The following is a 13,909-nucleotide window of genomic DNA, read 5'->3' on the forward strand; positions in this document are numbered from 1 at the left end:
GCGCCGACAGGGACTGAATTCACCCTTTGTAGGACACCGACAGCGCGATGCTGCGAAAAATCTCCGAGTCGACGTACGGGAAATCGACGCGATGAAACGCGTTAACAACGAGCATGAGATTTTTTAAACTAAAACGACAATTTTAATCCCGGGAGACCGCCGGGGACGTCCATGATTTTTAAATTGCATGCAGACGATCGACAGCAGCTCTTTCGCGAATTACGCTTCGGAAGAGCGAAAAATGTATGGCGGAACTTTGTTTTTCGTTTAATTTTAAGTAGTTTTTATTTGAGCAGAATTTTAATTTCAAGTTTAAACGCTAAAATATGTAATACTGGAAATTAAAAAGTTGTGGAGTAAATAATGAGCAACCTCTTCGCGTTCTTTCATGAAGACTTTCGTGTCATAGTTAAACAAGATCTCTTCTCTCCAATGTTCTTCCACTGATTAATTCAAAGTCTTTTATCGGCGGCTACTTAACAAGCGCTAATCTTATCCCAATAATGGCCCGATTTTTTAATTCAGTAAATCGATCATGTAATTCCCATGAAGCGCTGAACTTGTTATGAACTCCAATGAACCTTGATTGACAAATCAATGATCGCTGATTAATTAAAAATACCTAATTTTCATCATTGGCACATATCAGTCACGCGAACACCGATTAATCATAAACATCAAATACCATTATTAGACGATTTAATTATGGATACCTGATTTGACTATTCAGCTCATAATTAATTCGATTACATTTTATTAAACTCTGGCTAAACCACGTTATCATGAATACTGCACTGTTGGTTTTGATTTTGTCGACACCGTGGCGTGAATACTCCTCTCGGTAGTGCATAACCGAATTCCGGCCGATGTAACCCTCATCGATACAAGGCACGATTTTTCCCTCGTCGTTTGGTCCATCCCGACGTGGAGGCTGGGTCACCACGTCCGCTCTCTCGCCAGCACAACCGTATTTTTCACGCCTCTCTTGCCAGGTTCTCTTCCTTCTCTCTCTCTCTTTCTCTCTCTTCTTCTCTCTTTTTTTTCGTTTGCGTTCGAGGCCCGTTATCGTCGTGGACGAGCACATGCGTCGAATATGCTGGCGACGCGTCCAGTCGCGGCCGGTCGCCCGTTAAAATCCGTCGATTTTATCGGGAGTACTCTTCTCCGCGCTTCTAGGTCGCGAAGTCGTGGTATAAAAAAAAATAAAAGAGGTCGGCGGAAGAGCGAGAGCGACGCCGGTAAGCCGAGATGACGGGCGCGCACGCCGAAAAATACGCTCGTTAACTCGTTATACGTTTGGGAAAGAAAGAGAGAGAGAGAGAGGCAGAAAGAAGGACAAGTCGGTGATTTTAGCGGGGATCGCTTGACGTTTTATAACGGCGCAACTTTGCGGATCGGATGTACCCGGCGAAGGAAATAACGGTGGGATTTGCGATGCAAATGCCGCATTAAACGGAGGCTAGCTGAAAAAAACCTCCGGAGAGACCCGTGTGGCTGAACGCACGACGAGATAAACGTGTATTTTTACACGATGGTGGATATATTATACTTTGCCTCATACTCATGCGCTGACTAATTTTGTTGATGGAATATGGCAATATTCTCCGCCGAGTATGCTTCTTATCACTATGCATTACCGTCCATCAAACGGATCCACCGGAAAGTACCCCTTCAAGAATGAAAAAACTTGCGTAAAAAGTTATGTGAAAATGGCGAAAAACGAAGGCTAAGTAAAATATCGCGAAGCACAACAGAATCGAGAAATAAAAAAGATCGAATTACGTAATCCATTTACCTTTGAAGGTATTGCAACGACGCGCATCATCATTACGCGACATTGTTAGCTGTCGATTGTATCGGCTTTGTAACCTTACGCATCTCAACTAACGTATTTGTGTGCAAAAAATAGAAAAAAACAAAGTTCATCGACAATATCGACAATATCGACAAACAAGAGGCCCTGATATTTATCTTCTTATTCGACTTTTTTCAAATTTAGCTCATCTTAGTTCAGCTGCAAATACGTTGAATTAATCCTGTCATCGATGTTAAAACGTGCTCTGCGATATAAGAACAAATTTACGACATCGCAATCCGGGACATAATCCCGTGCAGCGAAAAAGCGATGGATGAGTCCGCGACAACGGTGTTGTCGCTGCACCGTGTGTCACATTTCCACGTGTGACGTACCACGCGAAAGGTCTACTTCCAGGTCAACCGATGGAACGAAGACAGTCGTGAATGATGCCGCGCGTTTCTTCAATAAGTGAAATCGGCCAGGCGATTTACCTGATAACGTGAGATCCGTCTGGGTTTCGAGGAAGGTTTTTCGAGAAACCGATCTGCGAGGCGAATCTGTCTCTCGACTTGACCGAATGAGAAGAACGAGAAGTGGAAAGCGTGCGATGCATATATTATAGTAAATAAAATGATCAAATGATGTCACGCGAGATATTCTGAGAATATATATTTTCCCCTATTTTTATCTTAAGATCTCGAAGTCGTGACTGTAACTATGCTGTACACAGCCAGCATAAAAGCGTCCAAAGTAACCAGCAATAAAATACATGCAGAATCAAAGATACCATTAGCCGTTCAAGAAAAGAGAACTAAAATGGTTTCCAAAGCTCCCGCGAGCTCAAAGTTTTGCTGTTTGACAGCGGTATCAGTCGAGTTAATTCGAGTTTCTCGAGAGATACTCCTGAGAGAGGAGCCTTAATCTGTGCATGAGATGCTTTAACTTATTCCGGGATAAGCCCGGGAAATGCGCGATAACTCATTTATATTCCTCTTCTTTTCCCCGGGCCGCCTTGTGTTCCATGCAAAGAAACGCTGCGGCCCATCGAAAGTCCGATAAAATAACAGCATCCGATCATGCATGTTCATCGATGGAGGGAAAAAAAGTGGCGCCTCTCGCTCGACACGTCACGCACCTTTCCCCTTCTCTTCTGCCGACATTTCCCCAGAGTGTTGCCGGTATAAATCATGTGTCGTACGGCACGCTTTATCGTAAGGAAGTATTTATCGGGAGGAAGGGGAGGAAAGGCCACGGATACCGTATCCCCTCGGGGCCCAGTGCGTTGCGCGATTTCACGGTGAGAGGAGCCGAGACGGAGCCGAGAACGACACGTCTGTGAGACTTCTTTGAGTTCTCGCAGGTGACCGCCACTGTCACTGCCACCGCTGCCGCTACCGCATCATCCCTCATCATCCCTCGATCGACCCTTATCGTTCGCCGATCGATAGTACGCTTGTCCCTGTCACCGCGGGCGAGAACCCGAGATCAAACGCCACGATCTTCAACCGAAGCAACCGATCCGGGTTTCGGCATGGCTGCGGCAATCAAGGTGAGTGACGAACGTGCGCAACAGGTTGATGCACTCTCTCCCGCGCGCGCGATACGCACCCTCCTATACACGCACGTATGTATGTACATATACATACGTACGTACGTGGCCGGTGATTTAAAGTTTCGGAGGAGACAGCTCTCCCCGGGGGAGAGCCACTCGCTCTCGACGAAGCTCGAGTTTAGGTTGTTTCGGTATGCAGGGAAAATTCTCACCCCCGTAACCCTCGTAACGCGATACCGTCTTACTGGGAAGCTTACTACTCGTCGGGCTGTGGCACGGGCTACTTAGGATCCTTCACGCGGACTCGCCGGGTGTCGTACATTTACGATGGGGATGTTCGAGGAAGGAAGCGCCGCGGCCCTCCTACCGCTTCCGGGCGATTTATTTTTATCGTAATGCGTTCCCGTCCCGCCGCAGACCCGGAGGTGAAATAAATTCGCGTCAAAAAATGCGCCACTTTGCATAATTGTATATTTGCACGGAACGTCCCGCGCAAAATCGCACGGTTTTCACGAGACGTATCTGTATTTGGCGTGCGGGAGGAAGAATAAATCTGAACTTATCAATCTTGATATATTTGCATCGCCGAGATCGAGAAAAACAAGTTTCAGATGTTAGAAAACGGTACAGAGACTACCAGTAACAGTAGCTTGCGAATATTATTTGGAAATACATCGCGGTAATAAAGCAAATATGCGATATAACAATAGAGATAGCGAGTTTAACAAGTATTTCATTTATTTTCCTCATGATCGCCTGTAAAAACCTAGTTCCGCCTATAAAAAAAGATAAACATGTAAATTTCTGTTTTCCAGATGTGTATATATATATTCTATTTAGGTGAAGCAAATATTGGAAGCCGATAAAGATGGATTTTATGACTCCACATTGCCGAGTTTGGAGTAAAACAGGCATATACGCGTTTTCTAGACATGTACACGAAGGTTTGAGTTAATGTGCCATTAGATTAAACCAATAATGCTCCATTGTTACGTGCCTCTTGTACAGTAAAACGGTCGCGTGATGCAAAATAATTGCACTTCATGTGGAAAAACATTGTAACGCGCTCGAAAGCGATACGCTCCGAAATTGCACTGGTTTATAGAGCATGACAGCCATTTGCATCACATATAAACATGAAAAAAAAGGTACGAGCGAGCTAGGTACGAGCTAGTTATTAAGATCTTTATATGGTTAACGCGACAGATACGTTGCATTATATTATTCCCATCGGGTCTTGTCGCGAGGGTACTGTAACAGAACATTAATCGTTAAAGCAAAATTAAATATTCGCGTAAACGTCCCTCGAGCCGCCTGAATTTTCACGTCGGTAATAATTACGTGACTGAAATTAATTATATGCTTTATTTTATATCGCTGCATATACGAGATACGTAAAATTTCATAATTTCCGAGATTCATGTGTGTGGAGATACTTTTTTACATAATTAAATTATGATAAGTATTTCTGACACGGTACACAAGGGGATAAAAATATTACACTACATCAAGACAATACCTGTAACTGGGTGGCTTTCATACCCCTCACGAAAACACTCGCCGAAACACGTAAGAACTTTAAATAACCAATATACACTCTCGAAGGGGAAGTGGCTCAGAATCGAGATAAAATCTTGCGGGCAAAAAGGGAATTTTCTTCTAATAAAATCGAATTATCGAATTTCCGCACGTAGCGCGAAAGCTATGTATATGCAGTGCGATTGAAACACCTGGCTTTATCGACAACGCGATAACATTATAATTCATACCTATCGCAATCGTATACTTATGCAAAAGGTGTAGAAACATGGCCCAGTCAGAATAACAATTGCGAAGGTTGTCGAACGATTTCATAATCTCTGGTGCAACCATGCTAAAGGCGCGATCGGACTGTACAAACAGTGAAAGAACAAACAGACGAAACGAAACTGCGATGACAATAAACTTTATCCATAAATCCGCACGTGTTAATGAAAACGGCAAAAACGAACGTGCAAAAGTTGCGTCAAGTTTAATCCTTGCATTTGTTTTCTACGAAATCATGGGAGTCGCAATGCTCAAACAACTGTGTGAATAGTGTAAATAATAGATTAGTGAATTTCTGAACGCACGTGTAATTTTGCACAAGCCGTGCAAACACGAGCTAAAATGCGCTACAAAAAGAAATAAGTTAAGAAATGCGAGAGATAAAAATAATATCAATCTAATATAATAAAAACACACACTTGAATCACACAATCGCGTAAGGTTCATAATTGTCCACCTAATTATTATTAATCTACGATCTGCCGTACCCTACCCCTTATAGTTCTGTCCCTCTGAGCGCCAGTCACTCGCTCGGCGCGAATATTGCATTTTGCATGGGGCAAGGCGAGCCATTATTTATCGACGATGTCATTTATCGATCGGCGCCGGTATCAGATGCGAAGACGTGAACTCCCGGCGACAATTTCGCCAGTATATCTCGATTATCGCTAAGCAACTGTAAATTAGTTTGATATAGCTGTAAACTATAATACGGCAAATAATGCCATGCCACGTCGCGTCGCGTCGTATCGCATCGCTAAATTATTATTTATCGAACGGTCTCGATATCGACTGGGCGTATAACTTATAGAACGGTGTCTCTGATGCGTATCTCGGTTAAACCATTCACCGATACAGAATCCTCATCTCTCTCTCTCTCTCTCTATCTCTATCTCTTTCTGTATACAGTCACTGCAGATTAATTTTATAACCACTCGCTCGCTCGCTCGAACGGACGTGACGATGCGACGCGAGTAGATCAGAGTGAGTCGAAGCGGAGCGAAAGCGGCACCGATAACTGTGTGTAGTAATTATCGCTTTGCATACGGGTTTCGCACGCCCGAACTATACAAAAGGTAATTAATACTATACTAATACCGTGGTCTCGCGACGCGTCGTGTGCTTACGGCGCATTATCAGCCGCATTGAACGAGCGAGGGGTAATTAACGGCCCGTATGCAGATCGCCGGGTGTGTGCGACCGTTAGGCACTCATTAGCCAAAACGAGTTCTGCGGCATTATAGCGAGATCACCATGCGATCGTCACAGGTGATCGTCGATCGCGAATCGTGCTGACGATAAAATCTATATATCGCTGCCAATTTGCCATTCCGCGGACGGGCAATAATTCTTATAATCCACACGCCGGTTTGCGGAAGTAAGCGGTTTTGCGCGGGCACGCCCGCATCGAATCCACAAATCATTCCTGAGTTCCGAATATTGTATATGTGAGTGTGCGTCTGTGTGTGCCTAGATGCACGGCGTGATTTACGGAGCCGTCGCGATTATTAGGATTCTGCCACAAAAGTCGAAATTCGAGATGCCGGGCCGCCTCCGCCGGGAAATCAGACGAGGCGGTCGAGCTAAGTGCGATTTCAGATGCGAAAACGTAATTACGTCGTGATTAAGCCGCATTTGGGTCGTGAGACCTCGCGTGGATAGACGCTCATATATTTTTATCATCGTTTAAACGTGCACAATTAATCATTGTGCGTATAATCCATTCCATTCACAATTTATCGATATATTATACAAAACTGACACAGAAACACAAAACCATAGAATTCAAATTAACTCTCATTTGGATGCTCCATTGCGATATTAGAAGCTTTCACGATCGGCGACGAGAAATTGTATTCCGTCTCGCACACTCGATTCCACGATCAGCATTGTTGTGAAAAAGAAAACGCACGTAAATGGAACCATCGTAAACTCGGCCGCGTGCACGAGCGCAAACAGCCGCAAAGACAAGAAAGAGAATCGGCGATCGTAAAGCCGAAGCTTATACGGAATCCAGGCCGGAGAAAGCAGTGAAAGGGCGGCGGGATTAAAATTCAAATTATAACGCTCGTGTATAATAAAAAGAGGAAGAAGAAACGAGATGTGTAGTCGAGGCGACGAATCATACGTCCCCGATTACGACGCGGATGGCTCGGAACGGGTTTACTCGCGAGACGATATGCAAAAGAGGGACGAGGTCTCGATCAGCGCGAATACGTTAGCACAAAGGATGTCAAAGGAATCCAATAAACACCGCGCGAAGGAATTCGATTGCCTGCAAACTCGGAGATGTGATGGGGAGGGGGGAGTATATTGCGGGCCTCGTAATAATCTAGAAATACGATTCCTGTGTCCTACGCCGGCCCTGCGTCGAGTAATCAACGCGTCCCTCATAAACTCGTTCGATTAACGTCTATGCAAAGCGACGTGACAAACACACACTATACTTTTTCGATTGGCGCAAATTCGAAGAGCCAATTGACCCGGATCCTATTTCGGGACATAAAAACTATCACCAGAGTGATAGGAACCATCATCCGGCAATAGTGCGAGCTAGCACTTTCGAACAAATACAGACTGTTCAAAACAGTTAGGATGTCACTTTTTCAAATGTCCACGTCCGTGTCGTATATATCTATGTAGAGGATATTTGATGTTTTCAAAGTTTAATAAGTATTATCCACACAAAACGTATTTTACAAACAACCTGTTCATTTTTTAGCAAGTACACACACATACATGCAAAAACATTACAAATTCATACGTTCCCTTTTTTGGTATGAAAGCTTTTTTAATATTCTGCTTGCTCTAAAAAATTGTTTGAAGGAGCAATCCCCGATTGTCTCGGGCATGGTAATCGCATCACTTTGCACGACAATAGAGACGAGAATAAAATTAGTGTTACTTGCTGACGCAACCACCCTAATTCTTCAAGGTGTAAGGCTTGATGAGAGGTAGATACAGAGCGAGTGCAACGATGGTAGTCGAAAGGTGCGCGCGTGCGGTCGAGCACGCCAGGCGAGAGAATTCGCTTGCCACATTAGAATGATCACGAGTTCATTAAAAATAGAAAACCGGGGACTACCGCGTCGCGGCGACAAGGAGGTAATTTAAAAGCAGCGACCTTAGTTAAATCCCGGCGTCGTGCGGTGCCACGAGATGCAACGCGGCGTGTCGCGCGGGCGGTGAAACACAGGGGAGAAAGATAGAAAGAGGGAAAACGAGGGAGAGAGAGAGAGAGAGAGAGAGAGAAAGACAGAGGAGCGAGCAAACAGAGATTGGAGCTACTCGCATACCGTCGTGGTATAGCGGCGGCACGACGTGGTGACTGCTTGTTTAGCCATGTTAGCTTTGGCGTGCTGCGCTGGGGCCTTGGCCTCGCCTGCAGGCCAACCCTTCCTTATCCGCTTTCGTTACCGCATGACAGACGTGCTTCCGCCCTTACTGTCGGACGGCCGCGCAGCTAATTTCACCCCGTACACCGGGGCGTCTATACACGCGTGCATCCTTCCTCCGTGCTGCCGCGCGCCTCGAACCGAGCGACCCGCCCGTTTTACCATATAATACTTGCAGATGGTATAATCACGTTAAGCACCACCGTCGGGGTGGTATCGCGCTGCCGTTGCGCCGTCGGGGGTTAATAAGTTTAGCGTCGCGCCGTGCGATTCGCCGGTCCCGCGTAAAAAGGTTTTCGTCTTCCCTTCTGGTTTTACGTACGCGAATCCCGTAATCCGCCGTATTACGGCGAACCCGAGCGGACAATAAGGCTGGGAAAACGCCGTCCGAGAGCGTAATATTGGTGCGCCAGGGAAATTGTCGTTCGAGTCCGCTGGACCAACGCTGGATCGCTCGGACGCGCGTTTGGTAATAATCGACGAAACTATTATATTATATGCTCCACGCATTTGCATACACATGTAATTCTGTGTTGCAGGTCCTCGTCCTCACCCTCGCCTGCACCCTGCTCGCCACGGTGGCGGCGACCGAGTCGGATGACGATGCGCAACAATCCGGCAGGTCGCGGGTCTCCGACGCACAGCTGAACATAGCCCTGAGCGACAAGCGTTACTTGACCAGACAGCTTAAGTGCGCCCTGGGGGAGGCACCCTGCGACCCCATCGGACGACGTCTGAAAAGTACGCCCTACACGAGTAAATTGAGCGCTGTGTGGAATGGATGGCGATTACCCCGAACCCGATTCAAAATGGGATTTCTGATCCTCCCTCCTTTTTACATCTTTGTTGAAAATGAATTTTTATCGAAGGTTGGGAAAGAAGGAGAGAGGAATGGAGACGGCACGTTTATTCTCGGACATGTCTTTCGAGTTTTTTAACGCCGTGACAGTTCGACAAAACGATGTTGACATGATGAAATGACATATGAAACGAGTACACCTCGGGATTTCTAAAGCCGGAATATTTAGTACGACCGGACGATTGTCAGCAAGATCTGCAACTGGTATAATTTCGCCGAGTTTAATCTCCATTGTGAGAGACACATAGGGAGCGGAGGGCTCCACGTTAATTGTCGCGTTTCCATCGTCGCAAAGTAAACACCGAGGGGTTCAAGCATTTTCGCGTGTCTATAGAAATGGAAGTCGAAGTTATACCGACCTCGAGTCCTCATCGAAAGTGCTGTGTATTAAGCGCACTTGTCGCTCGGTAGTTCGATTTGCGCAAACTTTGTTTTCTTCGTGGAAAGGTTCTTCCTCACTTTTTAGCTCTTGTTCCTCTTTCTGCCCGCACGAGGCAGTGAAATGCCTTGTGAAAGATTAAAATTAGCATCGGGAGTTCCCGGACAGACTGCACGTACTCGCCGGAAATGTTAAACATCAAATATCGTGAAACCCGCGATAATATTATACATGAATCTCGGGAGGAAACTATCGCGCATACATAAGCTTACGCATACTACATAAAACCGACTTGAAAATTCTCTCGAAATACCACGTCGTTATTTTATCCTAGGTTTAGTGCCACTGATTCTGAGAGGCTCCTGCCCGCAATGCAACCCGGAGGAGACACGTCAGATCAAGAAGGTCCTTTCTCACATTCAGCGATCCTTCCCGAAGGAGTGGAACAGGATAGTGCAACAATACGCCGGAGTTCCGTAAACGAGATATGATATAATATAAGCGAGCCGTCCACGACGAGGCTGTATGTATAGGGATATAGTATAATACGAAAAGGTACAATGGGTATTGTTTACGAGGAATAATATCGATCATACTCGGTATTGTTGTTAAAGTTGTAAAAGTATAATTCTGCTGCAAGTGATATCTGAAATCATCACGAAATACAGGTATCATGTATCATTTGCGCTGGAAATTATATCTGTTGATAATGTATGTATTATTGTATCTATTTATATAAAATGTTTGATATATTGTATAATATCAATAAAAACTGTTCTTGTATTTTATCAAAATTTCTTTTCCTCTTCAAGAGTAATAAGTGTGTTGAGAAATTCGGAACTGCGAGCAACAGATTAGTATAATTAATTAACGATAGTACATTATTTCGCTGTAGTAGAGATACTGTTAATGCACGTTATTAAGATATCATGAATTTTTCAAACAGACAAAATCTGGAAAACCTTGCAGAGGTAATATGGATGAATCACATGAATATGAGACGCAGTCTTGTACGTCACGAACTGGGACAGAGAAAATAGCTATAGCAAGACGGACGGAAAGTAATAAGCTAGCTTCATATCTTATATTTTTGCTATTCTGTTTTCCTTTCCGACTGCAATTCCGATCCCAAGTACTCTCTATCTTTTTGCGGCGTTTCAAGTTTCCAGTCTCAACCACGCAACGCAACGCAACGCGCCACGACAACGCATGACGCACGTTTGCATGCGTTCGTTATGTCAAAACGTGATTCGCATTCGCGATGCATAATGCCGATTAGGGATATTGTCATTAAATCTGCACGTGATCTACGAGAACGAGCGACGTTACACGCGTCATTATGGGAGCTTATAAGTATCCCCGGGGCTTCACAAGGGACGTTGGATGTTTGACCAGGTTTATCGAGTATTAATGACGATCAACAAGTTGCTAATTTATTTGGCACATAATTAACACTATATCTCCGCGACCGCTATTCAGCCGCCGTGATTGCGCCCTAATTCGGATTTCACTGCCCTTGCTGTGAATATTAATTCCACTGTGCCTCGATGTCAAAGCCCTCGTATGCATGCTAATTTAAGTTTGCCTTGTATATCTGCGCACTGCCGTGAGAACGGGCTAGTAATTAAACTTTGTAAACACCGATAAAAGTGCGCGAGTGGCGCAGGCGATAATATCGTCGCCTTAACGTACGAAAAGACGTGTCTCAATATTTGCTGCTCTTCACAGGGAAACTGTTTGATGAAACTTTTTAGTCGCAAGTATGCTCAAACTTGAGACACGTCTCGCTCACCAGTCGTGATGATCTTACGAATGACACGAGACCGTACTACGCCAATTTGTCGGCATCTGATTAACGCGCAAAGTGAAATCGCGGTGAACCGACGTCGAGATGAACTTTTAGATGCTGCGCTCTTGAAACGCAAATTAAGATTGACGATACTCTGTCAGAATAAAGAAGAAAATAATTTCACGTCAAGTGTTACGATTGTAAAGCATCGGGTTATAACCTCGAGAGAAACGAAAATCGACATGCTTCGTCATTGTCGAGTATACAGTACATACGGACAGACTGTTATCAGGAAATGTTGTCTTACGTTAATGATATTCGATTGGGCTGCCAATACTTGTGAAAGCGATACTGTTCAAAGGGACGCTCTTTTTCCTTCAATCGTATTCAATCTTTTATAATTGGAACACGTCCTTCAATCGCGGAGATCACAACGTGATCGGAGATAAAAACGTGAGTGTGACATGCAGAACGGCGCGTTGTACTAAAACTACGACCGCGACAAATCTATTGCATCACCTCGCAAGTTGCAAATCTTTCAACGACACTCGCACGTCCTCGTCTGACTATTTATCGACCACGTGTACCCAGCCGTTCAAACTGGTTTTCGATGATGCTTCCCCGAGAAAAGCGGAGATCTCGACAATTCAGGAAATCCGATTTGCCACTCCGTCTATCCTCGCAAAATTCAAAATTGAAGTCTGCGTAGAAATAGATGGAGAGAAATGCCGACAATTTCGACATGGTGTGCTCGTCTACAGCGTGTTCCTAAAACACCCAGACAAGCTTTACATACGTAATCTTCGATCAATTTGTAACCTCTCTTTAGAGGAAATATCATGGAAATATCCTCGCAATACAAACGACTTAACGGAAAGCTTACTAGAGCAAACTAGGCTTTATAGACATATATTAAAAAATCTTATTTTAATCTCGAGCAGGCTATTCCGTTTTCCAGCAAAAACGGAATAGCAAATCGTCTTAGTGTTTAATATTTTAAGGTATAAAATCGCGAAATACAGGGAGGAACATCTCCTCCAGCGAATTTTCCTTAAATAAATATCGACTCCAACTCGATCGGGGAATACACCTGCAAAACTCGCCCGAGTATTTCAGCAACATCCTGTACAAAGCGTGGCGCGAGAAGATTCGACTCACGTAATGCTTGCATTTTGCATGAGAGCGCAACGTGATGCAATTTAAACAGTTCGTCTCGCGAAATGAACCGCGGGCGCGCCGATTAAATTGACCCTGGCGAGTGTTTTTTATATCGGACGGCCCCGTAATAATGCCGCGAAGCGAACCCGTCATCAATCTGTAGCCGTTTAATCGCTGGATAATTTATCCCCCGTCGATTGCGATTCCCCACACGACGGCAGGGCGGCGTCGACGTCTCGACGACGGCTAGCCGAAGTCGCAGCTTCCTCTCGGCAAACATTTGTTCTTCTTGATTGATACGCGATAATACACTTTCATCGGCAGGGACAAATATTGAATCCCGTCGAAGAAACGAGGAGACGGTGTTTGTGCAACCCCCGCCCCCTGTATATCTCATGGATGATATTGTACATATGTGTGCCTTATGTATTTGCACGCTCGTCTACAATTTCATTGCTCATCCGTGATCGAACTTTTTACACCCCGGTGAGCTTAAAATTCCCAGCTTCGCTGGAGAGACCCCCCCGAGGGAACCAGCGGATAAAAATCTCTCGCCATCCGGGCGCGGCGAGCCGTTGCAAAACACACATCCCGCGTATTTTAATTACTTTTAATTACACTAAACGACCTGCAACAATACTCACGTCCGTGATTAAAATTTAGCTGGGCAGATACACACGTACACGCGTGCATACGCATGTATTAAAAATCGTTAAAAACTGATCCGACGGAATACCAATTCGACCAGAGAATTAATCGAACTTTGATGAGCACCATAAAGAGAAATAAATGATCAATACTCGATATCAGCTGAAAAGAATTTCCTCGAGTTTCTCTGAATTGTACTTCTCGGAATTATTAATTAATAATTCGCAGTTATCAACCCTGCATCAGGTATCGCGCTGGTATCGCGTTTTGCCTCGTATTTCCTCGTTTCGTCTCGCACATACCTAGCAAGCTAAAGGTAATATGCAGCCTGACGATGTGCGGTGCGGCGCAAGCGATTTTCCGAAACGACAGCGTATCACGGCGTGCGGGATAGCGTTATATAACCGCCGAGATTATTCCAGTGCCGGGCAGATTCCCGCGGTCGTTCGATCGCGCGACCTCTGCCTTATAATTCGTTATACGAGGGCGGTAAAACGACCATACTCTTTTCCACTCCCATCACCC

At 44.9% G+C, this 13,909-nt stretch overlaps 1 protein-coding gene across 1 annotated transcript; it reads left to right on the top strand.

The window, feature by feature from the left end:
- Window positions 1–751: 751 nt before the first annotated feature.
- Window positions 752–10,563, top strand: LOC105280467. Its single transcript, XM_011341051.3, has 3 exons — window positions 752–3,347; window positions 9,091–9,292; window positions 10,124–10,563. The coding sequence occupies exons 1-3, from the start codon at window positions 3,330–3,332 to the stop codon at window positions 10,267–10,269; spliced, it is 366 nt and encodes a 121-aa protein (XP_011339353.1). The 5' UTR covers window positions 752–3,329; the 3' UTR covers window positions 10,270–10,563.
- Window positions 10,564–13,909: the final 3,346 nt, after the last annotated feature.

Source organism: Ooceraea biroi, chromosome 4 (assembly GCF_003672135.1).
Source record: "Ooceraea biroi isolate clonal line C1 chromosome 4, Obir_v5.4, whole genome shotgun sequence".
Taxonomy (NCBI): domain Eukaryota; kingdom Metazoa; phylum Arthropoda; class Insecta; order Hymenoptera; family Formicidae; genus Ooceraea; species Ooceraea biroi.

Bases quoted from the DNA above. Each gene is read 5' to 3' on its own strand.
- LOC105280467 (XM_011341051.3), top strand. The intron at 9,293-10,123 runs GTACGCCCTACA...ATTTTATCCTAG, and splicing joins CATCGGACGACGTCTGAAAA to GTTTAGTGCCACTGATTCTG.